The sequence below is a fragment of the Ictidomys tridecemlineatus genome, unplaced genomic scaffold (assembly GCF_052094955.1).
Source record: "Ictidomys tridecemlineatus isolate mIctTri1 unplaced genomic scaffold, mIctTri1.hap1 Scaffold_63, whole genome shotgun sequence".
Taxonomy (NCBI): Eukaryota; Metazoa; Chordata; class Mammalia; order Rodentia; family Sciuridae; genus Ictidomys; species Ictidomys tridecemlineatus.
In genome coordinates, this window is record NW_027524348.1 from 353458 (window position 1) to 372700 (window position 19243).

At 35.0% G+C, this 19243-nt stretch overlaps 1 protein-coding gene across 1 annotated transcript in view; it reads left to right on the forward strand.

Annotated features, from left to right (window-relative positions):
- LOC144374243 (uncharacterized) overlaps positions 1-19243 on the forward strand; it is a 138955-nt gene that overhangs the window by 59745 nt on the left and 59967 nt on the right. The window contains exon 3 of the mRNA XM_078037165.1: positions 8948-8992. Coding sequence (XP_077893291.1) covers positions 8978-8992 — 15 coding nt within the window. The 5' untranslated portion in view covers positions 8948-8977. The remainder of the gene's footprint in view (positions 1-8947; positions 8993-19243) is intronic.

Sequence of the window (19243 nt, forward strand, 5' to 3'; positions counted from 1 at the left end):
GTAGACATGGCATCTACAGTAACCACAGTGAATAGGAACAACTGTTGTTACAGAAGAGAGATGTAATAGGATAAATAGAATATTTATTTCATGTACCAAAATATCACCTGAATCTATTCCTGAACCATTTTTCTAAAGAATCAGAAAAATCGTCAAAACAAAGATATTTTTCTCTGTGAGTAGTAATTAAGAGAGGCAAAAGAAAAGTGACTGCAATTTTAGGTTGGCCGGATGTGGCAGGATTTGGGGGCTTGCTTGCATTAAACTGTTTGAACTATTTGTTAGAGTTTTATGGTCTTTGAGTGGGTTTTTTGTCAGGCACAGCCAGGAGAAAGAACCCAGGGAATATAAGAGCAGCCCTTTGATGGTAGAATTAAATGAAACCTGTTGGCAGTTGGCACAAGAGAGGCAGGTGGCGTCCTGGGTTCCCCTCAGCCCTGTAATACTAGATGATATCCCCCCGCCGCCAAGTCTCACAATGTATTTTTTGGTTGGGTGCTTCCTGCAAGTACCATAAGGAACATCTATTCCTTAAGATCTGTTGTCACATCTTTTCCCAGAAAGGTTATTTTTACAAAAGTGATTTTTTACCCCTCTTTCTAGAGACAGACATTGGCATTTCCACAGTATGCATTTGTTTATTTATTTGCTGTAGCTTCCTGATGGTTGATAAAGAAGAGATAGAAAATTAAAAGTAAAAAAATAAATAATGTTACTATTATAACCATTCCTGGTCACTACTTGTTGAGATTCTATTTAATATGGGAGCCAAATTCTTTTTGTTACAAAAAACAATTAATTTCTTTCAGATAAGTTAAGCTACTGGGTCACCAGTAGGTGATTTGTTAAGCTAAAAATATTGGTTTAACTTAAGAATATTTACTTTTCTCATTTATCACGAGTGAGGCAAAGTAATTCAAAAATTTGAATTCCTTGTTTTTGTTTTTTTAAGCAGAGAAAATGGTGGGGATAAACTTTCTCGAAAGTCACCTATTTTGTAAAATTAATAGATTGGTGATTTGAAGGAACCAAGGCTAAAATGTAACTATCATTAAGTATCCCCCTCTGCACATTAAGGTTGATTCAGGTAGCAAATCATTCAATAAGCAATTCCCATTGCTTGGTGCTGGGCAATAGCTGTTAGTGTCATTGATAAGTTCTCTGCACCAAAGTTCCTAGGTCTAATAAATAAAATCTGGGCAGTTTAATCAACTAATACATTGTTTGGTATTTTTGTGACCAAATCAACTTCTTGAAATAGTATGAGTTGTACGTAGTAATGTGTCAGGCAACTTTTTATCAGTGTGACAAAATTACCTGAGATAATCTATATAAAAGGAGGAAATGTTGATTTTTGCTTATGATTTCAGAAATTTCAGTCTGTGGTTACCTTTGGGCCTGTTGTAGTGAAGTGGTTTCTCATGGTGGGGAGAGCATGGTGGAGTAGGCTGCTCACCTCATGGTGGCCAGAGAATGTGGGGAGGGGTGGGAGGCTGGGTTCCCAGTAGCCCCTTCAAGGACATGCCCCCGATGAACTGACTTCCCTCTCCTAGGCTCCACTTCCTAATGATTTTTCAGCCTCCCAAGAGTGCCATTAGTTAGTGGCCAGCCTTCAACCCATGGCATTTGGAACATTTAAGATCCAAACCACAACATACAGTTATAATATCAGTATTTAGTCTTGGCATACATGCAAAACACAATTCAGGCTGGTGCTTCCAAAACATGGAAACTGACCGGATAAGAGAAAATGAAGTAGGACTTCAATTGCCTTCACATTTCTCATTTGTGGAAATTGAAATCAAATATAGGTTTAACCTACTATTTAATGTATTGATGGTTCAGAAGGAAAAACTGTAAATCTATTTAACATAATGTCTTCTGACTTTTAGGACAGCAAAATGAACCTTATCACTCTGCTGTTTCTTAAAAAAAAAAGTGTGGACATCTTAAGTGGAATTGTTAATGAGCTGTTACTCTGAAAGTTCTCCACATTGCTTACTGAGACATCATAGCCCTACCTCCCAGCAAACATGTTCTGGAATTTGTAGAGCACAATTATGATTGACCACAAGCCTCACACTTTCATTACAGGAGTTAATATAGTGAATTGCTATATAAATTGTTTGATGCTGTAAGGGAAAGGAATGCTAAGAGATCCTAATAAGACTCTCAGCAGCTCAATAGTTTGCATAGTAAAACTTTGAAGTATTTTCAGGCTGTCTACCCTCCTGCCTCAAGTGTGTATTTTGTTCCTGATCTAGCTGACAAACCATTGATAGGAGAGAATAATTGTTTTCTGTCAACTGTAGAACTATAATGTACTTACAAGGTATGTATACTTGCAAATCCAAAGTATTTATCTTGATGAATTTTCACAAAGTAATCATGCCCAAGGATACAGTATGTGACCTTCTCCTGCTATCTTCCAGCTACTACCATACACTGGCTCAAGCTGCCACTACACCGACTCCAGATTGCAGATTTGTTTTCCATGGTTTTGAATTTTTCTTATATATGAATATCCTTTACATTATCTTTTGTCTTGTTCTTTTAGAAACATTTTTTTAAAAATAACTGATTTAAATACAAAAGCGTGCACACTTTATTCAAATATGTTTCCAGAATGTCAAAACTGGGAAGAACAGACTTATAAAATGCTAAGACACGTACATAACCTATGAGGCTTATATTTTTGTGCCATATCATATTTTTTGACCACTAAAAATAATAATAATACTGTCTTACAATATCACATCTCACGATGTTTTCAATATAAATCAGAAGGACTTCCATTTCCAAATTTCTTTTGAAAAAAACTTACTAATGTAATGCAAATCAGAATATCCAGTTAATACAATTAACAACAAACCAATTTTGTTATCTAAATTAGCCCGTTTATTAAAGTCTAGTAATGTATCAGATGGTGGAGCTTCTACTGATCCTTTAATTCTTTCATAGTTCTCAGTGTGGACTTGACCTTGATGGCAGAAATGGTATTGTGGGGTCCAGGTACCATCAGTAGCTGTTTTTATGCAGAAACAACAGTGCTGGATCTCTATAGCCTTTTTTTTTTCAGCTTGGTTTTATCACAGAAGGACCAAGTGTGTCTGGCCTGTGGTTGATTTCAGTTTTTTTTTTCTTATTTTCTGGAGGGAGGCACCATAGCAGATCCCATAATTACCCATATTCCACCCTTCTTGGTATATTTTAACCATGTTACGGAAACCTAGATCTGAGCCCAGAGAAGGCACACTCATACATTGCTGGTGGGACTGAAAATTGGTGCAGCCAATGTGGAAAGCAGTATGGAGATTCCTTGGAAATCTGGGAATGGAACCACCATTTGACCCAATTATCCCTCTCCTTGGACTATACCCAAAGGACTTAAAAGTAGTATACTACAGGGACACAGCCATATCAATGTTTACAGCAGCACAATTCACGAGAGCTAAACTGTGGAACCAACATAGATACCCTTCAGTATATGAATGGATAAAAAAAATGTGGCATATATACACAATGGAATTTTACTCAGTAATAAAAGAGAATAAAATCATGGCATTTGCAGGTAAATAGATAGCATTGAAGAAGATGATGCTAAGTGAAGTTATCCAATCCCAAAAAAATAAATGCCGAATGTTTTCTCTGATGTAAGGAGGCTGACTCATAGTGGGGTAGGGAGGGGGAGCCTGGGAGGATTAGATGAATTATAGATAGGGAAGGGAGTGGGAGGAAAAGGGAGGGGGCAGGGGATTAGCAAAGATGGTGGAATGCAACAGACATCATTATCCAAAGTACATGTTTGAAGACATGAATTGATGTGAACGTACTTTATATACAAACGGAGGTATAAAAATTGTTTTATATGTGTAATAAGAATTGTGATGTATCCACTGTCATCTATTTATAAAACAAAACCAATTTAAAAAGCCAACCTCAAAAAAAATCAATCAATCAATCAATCAATATAGTTCATAAAATTTCAAAAAAAAAGAATATGTTTTTGAATTAAATATAGCTACACAGTTTGGGCTCCTCTATATGTGTCATCTTTTTTTCAAAATTATGTTTGTGACATTTGGAATGATTTTTTTTTTTGGTGTGTGTGTTAATTAACACACATATGGCTCAGTGGCAAAGTGCTTGCCTTGAACATATGAGGCACTGGGTTCTATCCTCAGCACCACATAAAAATAAGTAAATTAAATAAAGGTATTATGTCCATATACAACTAAAAAAATATAAAAACTCCCAACAATGTGTATTTATGGGTATCAAATGGAATCATAGAATGAGAAAGTGCTTGGGGAATTTAAAATGTCTTTCAGATATAAGGAAGGATTGGTTGACTGGGCATTTAAGTTGTCTGGGATATTTCCATATGTTTCAGGAAAAAAAATCTCCCCAAAGTTTTATGTCACGTAATTATTACTGACTAGTTCAGCCACCCAATTTGCATGTGCAAATTTGACAGTGATTTACATTGGATAACTCATTTATATCCTAATAGATAAAACTGTAAGATTTTTAAATATTAGCATTCTAAAGGTCAACTTAGAAATGTACACCCTGAGGTTTATTCTTGCACAGGTTAGTGGATACTTTTTTATAATTGACTAATTAAATGGAAGCTAGAGTAATTTTAAACTAAAGCTATATTTTAATGTTTCTTTTTCTATTTAATTGTACAACTGTATGAATAATCTATACCAATAACATTTTTTTCTTTCCATGTGATAGTAAGCATAGAATTCGACTTACAGGTCAGTCCACACTGGATTTACTGTCATTTAAGGTTAAATAAGTAATGGTTCTCTTGCAAAGAACATTACGTACCCTATCCCATCCAAACCAACTGAAACCCCCATCTTTCAGCAATACATTGCAGTGGCTGAGAACTGTCTGTTAGATACACAGGTGGATTCCCTGGATAAGCTATCTTCTCATCTCTGGAAATGAGGATACCAATAGCACCCCTTTCTGACGGTTGTTGAGAATCCATAACACAGAAGATTGAATTTGGTGCCAAGTATACTCTAGATGTTCAACAAATATCAGTGTGCATTATTATTAGCATCCCCTTTTAACACAACAGGGGTTTAGTGATTAAAATCAAGCAGAATTCTTTCTTAAACTTTAAATCAAAATGACTTCTCTTCAGTTTCATGGTATGCACTCAAACACCATCCAGACCACCAGGATACATCCCTGATAGATTTAAAATTCTTTTCCACAGGAAAAAAAAAAATGTGATGGTATTTTAATGCTGGAATAAACACAGTACCATTTTTCAATGTCTTTCTGATGACAATCTGGTTATTAGGTTGTCAGAGTTTTTGATAAAATGTAGTGTTGGACTACCTAATTACATTGCTTCAGAGTCCAGTGGGGCTGCTGATGTGTTTCCTAATAATTTTTAGCTGGGATCATTTTGTTAAAGGCAAATATATCAGTCATGTGAGAAATGTTTGCTTTTTATATTCACTAGCCTAAACAAGAAAAATTCACTTAGGACTGCTATTGTGGGGAGCAGTAATAATATACTCTTCTCAGAATTCAGATGTCCTATCCATCTGAAAGTTATAACTTATTGGAGAAAATGTCAAAGAGCTTAAAAGTTCTGAAGGTTTTATTTTATTTTCTGTTTTGGTATTGGAAAATACATAATGAAATCAGTAATTTAAAGATATTTACTTAAAAATCACTTTTTATTACCTAGCCCCAGTAGTGATTTTTAAAAATGGGGAGTTTCCCTCTAGATTGGAAACTTAAGCAGCGGGGAGTATAAACCAAAACAGTACTTTTATAAACCTTTTTCTGTGTATCAGGGCAGATTTGGGATTTTGGGGGGTCACAGCTCATACAATATGGTGGGGGGGGTCTTCCTTAAGAGAAAGTATAAGAAAATGTGAGTATGGAATGCAAACGTAGTATTTGTATCAGTGCTTTAATTTCCTTTTTTTGAAATCTCTTTACCAGAAATGCCTACAGAGAAGTGCTTCTTAGGTCCCCTTCCACAGAGAACACAAACTGCCTACGCCTCTCAGCATTCCTAGGGCCATGCTCTAGGGCCCTGACATTTAAGCTTTGTCAGCATCATGTCAGTTTTTCTTTGTTTATTTTAACATGCTGCCTAGTTAGTGAGAATCTACCTGGCTGGATGATATCTACAAAGCTGAAGAAAGCATGTAGTTGGAATAAAGCTGGGAAATCTAGGTTCAAATTAGCTTTGGAATGGATATCACAGATTTTTAAGTGCATGGGGAAAAAAAGCTTTATAAGTAAAAAGAGTTAAAGATTCTTGAAAAGTAGAATTGTTTCAGGAAATGTTGTTCCTGTGATTAAGTCATTGTGTAAATGATGCATGAAAAAATGTGGTAATAAGGAAAGGGAAGATGGATGATGGGTAGCAAAATACAGTTAGGATGGACAAGTTCTTGTATCCTGTAGCACAGTACAGTGACTATAGTTCACAACAATTTATTATCATTTTTTTTCAGTTTTTAATTGTTCCATTATAGTTGTACATAATGTTGGGATTTGTTGTTACATATTTGTACATGCACACAATGTAACAGTATAATTTGGCTTATATAATTTTCCAACAATTTATGATATTTTATAAAGAACTAGAAGAGAGGAGTTTGATGGTAACATCACCAAGAAATGGTAAATGTTGAAGGTGATGCAAGTGCTAATTGCCCCAATTTCATCACTATACATTACCTTCACTTATCAAATTACCATATCATAGTCCATGAAAATACAATTATTATATATTAATGAAAATAAATTATGAAATAGAGATCTAGGAATGATTTATTCTGGAAAAAAATGTTAATAAAAGAAAAGGTGTTGATATTTTCCAGAAAATTGTATTTCCTCAGTTGTTGATTTCCTTATACAACTTACACTATGCTCCCTGGTGGCCAAAAACATCTGGACTTGACATCTCATGTATATCTGTGTGCTATTTTTGGAATGAGACGATTGCAGCACTTGCCTACTATCAGTGGGGCATGAGTTGCTGACCTGTTGGATAGATGATTTGTACATTCTGTTTTCTAAAAATAATTCATACAGAGTAGCATTAGATTTCTAATCAACTCCATTGTAGAAAATTCTGAAAATCCACAGCAGACTGTTGTTAAGCTGTCTGCTGAAAGTGTCAGTTATTAAATTTTTAATTCAAATACTGTTTAAACAATGTGACAAAATTTAAAATGCAAAAGATCGAATGACATTGCAAATTGAATGCATGGTCTTGCTCTAATATGTAATAGCCAAAGAGCCACAGAACTGCCCAGGACGAAAAATGTGTTTGTTGCTGCATTTCAGGGGTACACTAAGTATCCTCCTTTGCCAGGGTAACTGAAAAAGTGACTTCCTGATTGTCATTTCAGTGTCATCCACAGTCATCCAAATTGACCATTACATTCTCCTGGGGGAGAATCTAGGGTTTCTAAAATTACACCAGTACCACAGAGGTAAATATGTCACTAGCAGGAAGAAGGCTCTTTGCAAACAAAATAGAAGGAAGTCTCCCATTCCCCACTAACCTCCCCTCCTGCAGAGGGGGAAAAAGGGATAGTTAACCTGCAGAAAACTAAAGAAAACCATTTTATTATAACAGGTGGAAAAGTGATTATTCTTTATCTTTGGAATCCATCAAAGATAGAGACTTTTTATCCCTCAAGCACTGTGCATGTGGCATCTGTTGAAACATAATCCTACAAACCAAGTAAAAGCCAATGAGTGGTGAGACAACTTGAGTATAGGAACACTTTATCTCTCTCAATAATGTCTCTATTAAGCATGGTGTGAAATTGTAAAGCTACCCTAATCCACATTCAACCAGGATAAAATTACTGCTTCAGCCTTCTGGAAGTACTTTAATGACCCACCCCATATAATCATTGAATGAACCAAGGAATTTACCATCTTAATTTGTTTTGCATATAATTACTTTTCTGAGGAGGAAAGGGTAGGCTGATTTTTAGAACAGGTTTTGGTGGGTCATTACTATTAAAAAAAATTCCCATTATTATTAAAGAAATTTAATATACATCTACAAAGAAGAAAATCTGTTTTCTAGTTCTAGACAAAGAATAAGCACATTGTATTTTAAAATGATTTCTCCAGAGCCTAAAAGGGAGGTGTAAGGGAGGGAAATGACATCACTGTTTGCTAATGCTTCTGTGTCCACTTAAATGACTTAGATTTTCTTGAGTCAAATTAGCTTTCCTACTCTCAGTGCACCCCATCTATGCCCAACCATCCATACTCACCCAAGTATGAATGTGTGCACTTGCATGCACACACATCTTAAAATGTTTTGTGCAGAAGTTATTTTTTTTCCTGATCAATGTATAACATTTATGATATTTTTTGAGTCCACTCAAAATTTGGGTGGCATAAACATACTACCTGAGTTCAACGGGAAAATACTCCAAATACAAAAATCTTGAGTTTACAACATGGGTCCTTTATTTAGGAGTAGAACAAACAGTTGTTATTTTAATATATTTTTGTGTTATTTACACTCTTGAAATTCAAGAATTACTGCTAGTGTAATGCTTTTTCCAGATGGAACAAAGGCTATTTATTTCTTAACAACAAAATTTAAAGCCATATAACTTTCTGATGGATATGGATCTCGATTTATGACATGAAATTCTTTAAAATCATATTAGGGTTAAGTGGATATTTGGAAACAAGTTTAAATTTTAACTTGAGTTTTTGAGAAAGCTTGAAGACTACCTATGTTATATATTTTCAGACAGTAAATACAATCTGAAAAAAACATAATCTTATAATTTTTTGCACATAAGTTCTGTGCTGTTTTACCAAGGTAAAGTTATGACTGACATAACTAACACAATATAAATTTAGAATTGAAATATTGTGTGATTATAAAACTTAATTTAATCATGAATCTTCTTAGGGTTCCATTGGCGCACCTGGAATCCCAGGAATGAATGGACAAAAGGTGAGTTCCCTTGAATATATAATTTCTTTTATAAGTTTGAGAGCATTCAAATCACAAAATTATTCTAGTGAATGAGTTAACAATAAGTTTTTGGGCTTATAAAAGGACTACATATACTTCTGAAGTATGGGAAAGTATGGTACAAATGATCAAATCTGTGTCATTTTAAAAAATGCACTAGTTATAAACTGAAAAATTTCCATTGTAAGTATTTTGAATGCCAGTTTGATCAGTTATATGTATGATACAGCTATATCTTTTTCATAAATATAAATGGCTTAGGGAAATGCCAAATTTAACATTTTTCTTGAAGAACAAAATATGCTCTAGTTTATTCTAGTCATGGTTAAACTAGGTACTGTTTCTGGGTTAACAAAAGTTATTTTTACAGAGGGAACCTATAAAACCTTCTGAATCCAGAAGCAAGCTTTTTTAATTGTTGAACAGAATTAGGGTTAAATACACTTGCCATTCTCATATTAACACTTTTGTGGTACTGTTAATAGTGAGGGAGAATAATAAAGTAAAACCAGAACTTCACAACTCCACATACCCATATTTCCATGCCTCAGTGTATTTATTCCTTCCACATATTTACTGGTGGACAGAGCATCTAGCGTTATCCCATGGATAAGTCTGATATTCTGTGCTCCCCAGCAGTCCTGACTGGCTCTGCAATCTGGAACCTCTACAGAGACCAGGAAAGCCACTGTGAGAGCTGACAAAGCCCATGGCTGGGCTCGTCTACCAGAAGGCAGGATGCAGAGTTAGGGACTTTCCTGTCCCCCTCAGAGATCTGAGACTGGGCTTTAGAAATCCTGTGACTCATCTGCTTGTATTTCCAGAATATTTTAAATCCATGTGCCCTGGACCAAACTCTGAAAGTATAAGGAGGCCAGCCTTTGCAGAGAGACTAAGATGCCTCATAATCCTTTCCATCTTTTCTCCATCTTGGCTTCTCTATCAGAACCTGCAAAGTGGCTAAAAGCATGATTGTGCTACTTAGAGGTGATGTGAATTTGACTAAGTCCTTAAAGTTTCTGGCCTCAGTTTCTCTTCTGGAAGAGAGAGACAGTAGCAGTTCCTTCCCAATAAGGTCAATGTAAGGAATAGACATGAAGCCCTTACATTACTGTTTGCTATTACTAGTAAAATTTCCCTTCATTTTATTTTAGTGAAATTCTGGAAATTTGATGAATCTGTGTTTAGTAAAGACTCTCCTTCGGAATTACTCGCCTCTCGAGTGAAATTAATGTTCTTGACCAAGGCTTATGACACCCTTAGGCAATAAACCAAGCATGCAGCACTCATTCACGGCTAGCTAACTATGCCGCAGCTCCATTTTCTACTTCATAAAATGCACATCCCTTTGCTTTACAAATTCTGGTAAGGACAGAAGATTAACTTTCTGGGTGGAGCATTGCAGGTCATGGAGGGAAACAAACACAATTTGTAAGTTTGTCCTTTTTAGGATCAATTTGAAAAATTATATAACTCGAAATGTTTTTTAACATTGGTGAAACCCCAAACTTGTGTGCCTAAGGTTAATGTTTTGCTTTGTCTTCTTTGTTTCTTTTTCTTTTCCAACAATCATGAAAATTTATAGAAACCTTTAACCTGAAACAAAACAACTTTAAAGCTGTCACATGGACTCTTTTGAAGGCGGCATATTCTTTATTTTTGCAAGGAAATATGCAATTTCCTTAGCAAGAGAAAGGAATGTGACATTTTCTTGTCCTAGTCACCAAGTTTAAATTATATTTCAAGGAACGAGAAAGTTAATATTTGCAGTTTTATGTTTTGTTATACATCCTTGTGGCATTCGCAATGTGTTTTCTCTAAAACCTAGAGAAACCAAATGTTTTCACACTTTTATGAAGGTCTCAGCAAAATGTAGTTTGAGTTTGTTTTTTCTGCTTCATCAATCTAGACAGAAAACTCTGTATATGGAACTTCTGTTCATCCTACTTATTATTTAACAATGGAATAGCTGTTATGTTGTCTTTAGGAAAAGAAGGTGCAAACATGAGTCTCCTTCACTGAGATGGCTGGTCATTTAGACAGTGAAGACAAGGTTGGCAGTTCTATAATAATTCTATAGCTTGGACTCACAGAAGGAATCTTGAACTTCTAAAAGTGCTTTTCTAAAAGAGAGAGCTTATAATGACATAATAATTTTTAAAAAGCACTCCATGTCCTTAAACTGTCTTGAGAGAACATTTTCTTCCACATTATAGATTCACTTTTTCTGAAGAAATAATTTTGATGCCCAGAAAATCATTTTCAAACAATCCTTAAGAGAGGGTTATCATTTCTAAGCCATGAAATATGGCAAACAACAACCAGGAAATTAAAAAAAAATGTTTTCTCTTGTGTTTGAAAAACAAAGGAAAAGTAAATTATTCTAATATAATATTTTGTTTTCTACAAGGCATTTTTTTATCCGTCATTCAGATTGACAAAATTGGTAATTAGCCTTGGTCACTAATTTGATGGTGATTTTTTTTACACTTATTTTCCTCTATTAGTCACCTTACTTGCTAATCAGAATGTTAGTTCTTTGTAATGGTTTTCTAATTCTTTAGATTGTGCTAGGGAAAAACAGACTTGCAGTAACCCAGCACTAAATTCTAATCTAGTTCCTTCTAGCATCCCAACCTACACTAGTTACTAAGCATTCTTCGGTGAAAAGCAGGAGGCTGGTGAGGTGTAGAGGAAAGAACATGGCCTCCCAGTCAAAGACAGGATGCTTGTGTTTAAAAAAGTCCTTGCCTAGGCAAGATACAGACCTGTTTTAGTCTCCAGTATAAAATGTAGAGATGGACCTTGGTTTGCTAGACTAAGTGTCTAAAGTGAACCTTATATAAGAGATGCTCAGTAAATTTTGAAAAGCATTGATAGTAGAACCATCATGCTTTAAAAATCTCTGCAGCCAGGTATGGTGGCCCTGTCTATAACACAGCTACTCAGGAGGCTGAGGCAGGAGGATCACAAATTTGAGGCCAGGCTGGGCAACTTAATGAGACCCTGTCTCAAAATAAAATTTTAGAAAGTGGGTAGGGATGTAGTTCAGTGGCACAGTGCCCCTGGGTTCAGTCCCCAGTACAATGAGGAGGGGGTGGGGCAGAGGGGACAAAGGTAAAGCTACATTCCCAGCCCATTTTATTATTTTTTATAATTCTCACAGTTAAAGGTATATCAACATTTTATTTATGTTCACATACACAAATGTACACGTGGCAAGATGTGTTTATGTGTATGCGTATGTCAGAATATTATTTTTTATTAGCTACACATGACATTACAATGATCTTGGCAATTCATACATTTGAATCATTTGGGGTATAATTTCTCATTTTTCTGTCAGAATATTTTAAATCCTTCAGATAACACGGAGAAGCATGGACTGTTTAAAATGATGTTATGATAAACCATTTTTTAATTAATTTTTTATTTTAAATGACAATAGAATGCATTACAGTTCTTATTATACATATAGAGCACAATTTTTCATATCTCTATAAAGTATATTCATACCATGTTGTGTCTTCATCATGTACTTTGGACAATAATATCTATCACATTCCACAAACATTTCTAACCCCATGCCCTCTCCTTTACCCTCCCACCCCTCTGCCCTATCTAAAGTTTGTCTATTCCTCCCATGATCCACCTCCCTACCCCACTATGAATCAGCCTCCTTATATCAGAGAAAACATTCAGCATTTGTTTTAGGGGGGATTAGCTAACTTCATTTAGCATTATCTTCTCCAACTCCATTCATTTACCTGCAAATACCATGATTTTATTCTCTTTTACTGCAAGCAATATTCCATTGTGTATATATGCCACATTTTTTAAATCCATTCATCTACTGAAGGGCATCTAGGTTGGTTCCACAGTTTAGCTAGTGTGAATTGTGCTGCTGTAAACATTGATGTGACTGTGTCCCTGTAGTATGCTGTTTTTAATTCCTTTGGGTATATACCAAGGAGGGGGATAGCTGGGTCAAATGGTGGTTCTATTCCCTGTTTTCCAAGGAATCTCCATACTGCTTTCCATATTGGCTAGACCAATTTGCAGTCCCCCCATCAATGTATGAGTGTGCCTTTGTGCCCACATTCTTGCCAACATTTATTGTTGTTTGTCTTTAATAGCTACCATTCTGACTGAAGTGAAATGAAATCTTATAGTGGTTTTGATTTGCATTTCTCTAATTGCTAGTGATGATGAACAGTTTTTAATATAATTTTATATCGATTGGTTGTATATCATCTTGTGAGAAATGTCTGTTCATGTCCTTCACCCATTTATTGATTGGGTTATTTGTTTTTTTTTTTTTTGGTGTTTAGCTTTTTGAGTTCTTTATATACCCTAGAGATTAGTGCTCTATCTGATGTGTGAGTGGTAAAAATTTGCTCCCAGGATGTAGGCTCTCTTTTCACTTCAGAGATTGTTTCTTTTGCTGAGAAGAAACTTTTTAGTTGGAGTCCATCCCATTTATTAATCCTTGATTTTAATTCTTGCATCAAAGGAGTCTTATTAAGGAAGTTGAGGCCTAATCCCACGTGATGGAGATTAGGGCCTACTTTTTCTTCTGTTAGACACAAGGTCTCTGGTTGCATTCCTAGGTCCTTGATCCATTTTGAGTTGAGTTTTGTGCATGGTGAGAAATAGGGGTTTAATTTTATTTTGTTGCGTATCGATTTCCAGTTTTCCCAGCACCATTTGTTGAAGAGGCTCTTTTCTCCAATGCATGTTTTTTGGTGACTTTATCTAATATAAGATCATTGTAATTATGTGGGTTAGTCTTTGTGTCCTCTATTCTGTACCATTGCTCTACCAGTCTGTTTTGGTGCCAATACCATGCTTTTTTGTTACTATTCCTCTGTAGTATAGTTTAAGGTCTGGTATAGTGATGCCCCCTGCTTCACCCTTCTTGCTGGGGATTGCTTTAGCTATTCTGGGTCTCTTATTTTTCCAGATGAATTTCATGACTGATTTTTCTATTTCTATGAGGAATGTCATTGGGATTTTGATCAAAATTGCATTAAATCTATATAGTACTTTTGGAAGTATGGTCATTTTGATAATATTAATTTTGCCTATTCAAGAGCTAGGGATAGATCTTCTTTCCCTTCTAAGGACTTCTTTTATTTCTTTCTTTAGGGCTCTGTAATTTTCATTATATAGATCCATCACCTATTTTAAGTTGATTCCCCAGTATTTTTTTTTTTTTTTGGCTATTGTAAATGGGATAGTTTTTCTTTTATCCCTTTCTGAGGATTTGTCACTGATAGACAAAAATGCCTTTGATTTATGGATGTTGATCTTATATCCTGCTACTTTGCTGAATTTATTTACTAGTTCTAGAAATTTTCTGGTAGAACTTTTAGGGTCTTCTAGGTATAGAATCATATCATCAGCAAATAGTGCCAAATTGAGGGGGGTTTTTTGCCTCTGTGTATCCCTTTAATTTCTTTCATCTGTCTAATTGCTCTGGTCAGTGTTTCAAGAACTATGCTACATAGAAGTGGTGAAAGAGGGCATCCTTATCTTGTTCCAGTTTTTACCTTCAATTTTTCTCCATTTAGAATGAAATTGGCCTGGGAATTAGCATAGGTAGCCTTTATGATGTTGATATATGTTCCTATTATCCCTAATTTTTCTAGTTTTTTGAACATGAAGGGGTGCTACATTTTGTCAGATGCTTTTTTCTATGTCTGTTGAGATGATTATATGATTCTTATCTTTAAGTCTATTAATGTGATGAATTACATCTATTGATTTTCATGTGTTGAACCAACCTTGCATCCCTAGGATGAATCCCACTTGATCATGGTGCACAATCTTTTTGATATGTTTTTATATTCAATTTGCCAGAATTTTATTGAGAATTTTTGCATTTATGTTCATTAGAGGTACTGGTCTTAAGTTTTCGGGTTTTTTGATGTGTCTTTGCCTGGTTTTGGAATCAGGGTGATATTGGCCTCATAGAATGAGTATGGAAGTGCTGCCTCTTTTTTTATTTCCTGAAATAAATTGAAGAGTATTGGTATTAGTTCTTCTTTAAAAGTCTTGTAGGACTCGGCTGTGTATCCATCTGGTACTGGGCTTTTCTTGGTTGGTAGACTTCTGATGGTATCTTCTATTTCGTCACTTGTTTAAATTATGTATATCATCCTGATTCAAATTATTTTACTCTAGAAATTTGTTGATGCCTTCAATATTTTCTACTTTATTGGAGTACAAGTTTTCAAAATAATTTCTAATTATCTTCTGTATTTCTGTAGTGTCTGTCGTGATATTTCCTTTTTCATCACATATGTTAGTAATTTGAATTTCCTCTCTTCTTCTCTTCATTAGCATGGCTAAGAGGCTATCAATTTTATTTATTTTTTCAAAGAACCAACTTTTTGTTCTGTCAGTTTTTTCAATTGTTTCTTTTGTTTCAATTTCATTGATTTCAGCTCTGATTTTAATTATTTCTTGTCTTCTTTTTGTGTTGATTTGTTCTTCTTTTTTTAGGGCTTTGAGATGTAAGTCATTTATTTGTTGACTTTTTCTTCTTTTAAGGAATTAACTCCATGCAATAAACTTTCCTCTTTGAACTGCTTTAATACTGCCCGAAAGATTTCGATATGTTGTATCTGTGTTCTGAGTCACCTGTAAAAATTTTTTAATCTCCCCCTTGATGTCTTCTGTAACCCATTGTCCATTCAGTAGCATATTATTTAGTCTCCAGGTGTTGGAGTGTATTTTATTTCTTATTTTATCATTGATTTTTAATTTCATTTCATTATGATCTGATAGAATTTTTTATATTTGCTAAAAGTTTCTTTGTGGCATAGTATATGGTTTATTTTAGAGAAGGATCCATGTGCTGCTGAGAAGAAAATGTATTCTCTCATTGGAGGTTGAAATATTCTATATATGTCAGTTAAGTCTAAGTTATTGATTGTATTATTGAGTTCTATAGTTTCTTTGTTCAGCTTTTGTTTGGAAGATCTATATAGTGATAAAAGAGGTGTGTTAAAGTCACCCAAAATTATTGGGTTCTAGTCTATTTGACTCTTAAACTTGAGAAGAGTTTATTTGATGAACATAGATGCTCCATTGTTTGGGGAGTATATATTTATAATTGTTAAGTCTTATTGATGTATGTTTCCCTTGAGCAGTATGTAGTGTCCTTCTTTCTCCTTTTTTATTGACTTTAGCTTGAAGTCTACTTTATTTGATGTGAAGATGGAAATCCTTGCTTGCTTCTACCGTCTATGTGAGTGGTTTGATTTTTCCCAACCCTTCACCTTCATTCTTTGGATGTCTTTTCCTATGAGATAAGTCTCTTGGAGGCAGCATATTGTTGGGTCTTTTTTTTGGGGGGGGTGGGGGATCCATTCTGCTTGTCCATGTCTATTGATTGGTGAGTTTAGGTCATTAACATTCAAGGTTGTTAATGAGACATGATTTGTATTCCCAGCTATTTTTGTTTATTTTTGGTATTTAATGTGTGTTGGTTTCTCCTCTGATGAGATTTTCCTTAGTTTAATACCTCCTTCTGCTGATTTTCATTATTATTTTTCATTTCCTCTCTGTGGAATATTTTGCTGAGGATGTTGTATGGTGCAGGCTTCCTAGTTGTAAATTCTTTTAACTTTTCTTTATCATGGAAAGTTTTTATTTCATCATCAAATCTAAAGCTTAGTTTTTCTAGATATAAGAATCTTGGTTGGCATCCATTTTCTTTCAGAGCTTGGTATATGTTGTTGCATGATCTCTTGGCTTTGAGGGTCTGGGTTGAAAAATCTGCTGAAATACAAATTGGCCTCCCCCATATATGTTCTGATTCCTCTTTCTTGCTTCTTTAAGATTCTATCCTTATTCTGTATGCTAGGCATTTTCATTATAATGTGCCTTGGTGTAGATCTGTGGTAATTTTGTACATTTGGTGTCCTGTTTTTGGTTTTCCAATTCATTCTTCATGCTTGGGAAATTTTCTGATATTATCTCATTGAAGAGATTGTGCATTCCTTTGGTTTGAAACTCTGTGCCTTCCTCTATCCCAGTAACTCTTAGATTTGGTCTTTTGATGCTTTCCCATAATTCTTGTATGTTCTGTTCATGGTTTCTTACTATGTTCACGTGTGATCAACTTTATTTTCCAGATTGTATACTTTGTCTTCATTATCTGACATTCCGTCTTCCAAGTGATCTGGTCTGTTGATTATGCTTTCTATTGAGTTTTTTTCTTTGATTTATTGTATCCTTCATATCAAGGATTTTTGACTATTTTTTTCAGAGTCTCTAGCTCCCTCTTGAAGTAATCTTTTGCTACCTGTATTTGCTCTCTTATCTCTTTGTTGGAGTGATCATTTTTGCTTGTATTTGCTCATTTAGGTCATTCTTTAATTCACAGATCATTTTAATTATGAACCATCTGAACTCCTTCTCTGACATTTCATCAACTTCACTGTCTGTAGGTTCAGTTATTATTGTATCCTGGTTTGTTTGGGAGCACTTTCCTCTCTTGTTTTTTCATGTTGTCCATGTGTCTTCCTTTCTTGCGGCATGGATCTGAGATAATACAGTTTCTTCCCTATATTCTTGTAATACTTGTGCAGATTGTCAGTAGCTCACCTTAATGTTAGGTTTCCAGACTCTGCTGGTGTTCCTCAATGTATGCTACTGCAACTAAAGGTGGTGGCTGCAATAGCCAAGGTAACTCTAGATAATGGTTAAAGTGCCCCAAGATGGAAACAATGGCTTACAGAGATGGGGCTGAAAGGATGAGCCTCATACTCTCTTTGGGATGCCTGCTCTAAGATTCAGGTGCTTCTAGGCCCTGTTTGTTGTCAAAAGATAGTGGCTACTGCATAGGGAAGGCTATGGTAGTGACTGCAGAGTCCCAAGATGGAAGTGGGTTAGGCTTAGGCTCCCAGGTAGGGAGTGTAGTGAACTCAGATCTATCCTGGACCTGGGTCCTGCACAAGTGGTTGTGGACGGATCTGGGCTGGGCCTAGGCTCCCGTGCTGGTCAGAAGAGGCGGTCCTGTGATAGAACCACTTTCAAACTGAAGAATCCTTTGGTGGAATTTAAAGAATTTTCTACAATTTTTTTGGTATATTTATATATCAATTCTTTATAAAAAATCTAATCTCTGAATGGGTGTTATTTACAACCTTTAATTTTTCGACTCTTTTCTCATCTTAATCATTTTTTCATCTTAATCATCATAATGACAATTTATTTCAATAGCAATCAGTGGCCAGCCTTGGTGCACGTGCCATGCAAGAAAAGAGGTAGAGACAGATAAACAGCCCATAAAAAGTCGAGCCCATGCTCCTCTGAGTTCATATCCTCATCTCCTTTTAAAGAGAAAAAATAATGAAGATAACATCAAAGATCTTCAGGATTAAATATATATATATTTTTTGCCTAAGCACACTAGAATTTTTTGAGGCCTGGGTCATAAGGGATATTTTTTTTCCAAAGCAAAATGATAAGTATTTCATAATCCTGTTTCAGAATTTATTATTGTCTTTAAAACTTCAAAATTCATTTAAATTAAAAATTGATATTAGTGTGTCACCTATGACTCTATCCTAGCTAGCTATGTGATTTTTAAGGAGCATTAAATTTTAATTAGCTTATAGTTGTGGTATTTGGAATTCCTTCCATCTCTTACACATGAGTATCACAGTTCTTCCCTGACATTAATCTTCACAGCATACTTCTAATGGCACTTTTATTGTAAGTATATTTAGAGAGCCGATAAATTGAGCCTCTAAGACTTCCAAAGGTCAAACCATTGATTCAAGCTGCACAGTGAGATAAACAGTGAACCCGATATCTTTTATTCCTGGTTCATTTGCTATAACCACTAAACATATGGTTTTTTTCCTTTGCTACCTTGACTTCATCATTTTAAGAGTCTGAATTAAATTCCTGAAGGATTTCAATGTGTTGTGGTCTGTTTGTCTTCTGGCTAGTTCACCTAAAATTTTCCTGTAGCACAATTTACACATATTACCCCGTATATTTATGACTTTCTGATGCTAAATCTTAAGATATTAAGAGCAAAATAAGTGACTGATTTCTGATTACAGATTAGTTAATGGTTCAGGGAAAGAATCTTACAATAATTCAGTTCTTCTATGGGTTAGAGGTGGGAATTAGATTATATTTATTAAATTTCCTGCTGTCTAAAATCAGCAATTATTTAGATTAGAATTCTGAGAATATGGGACTGCT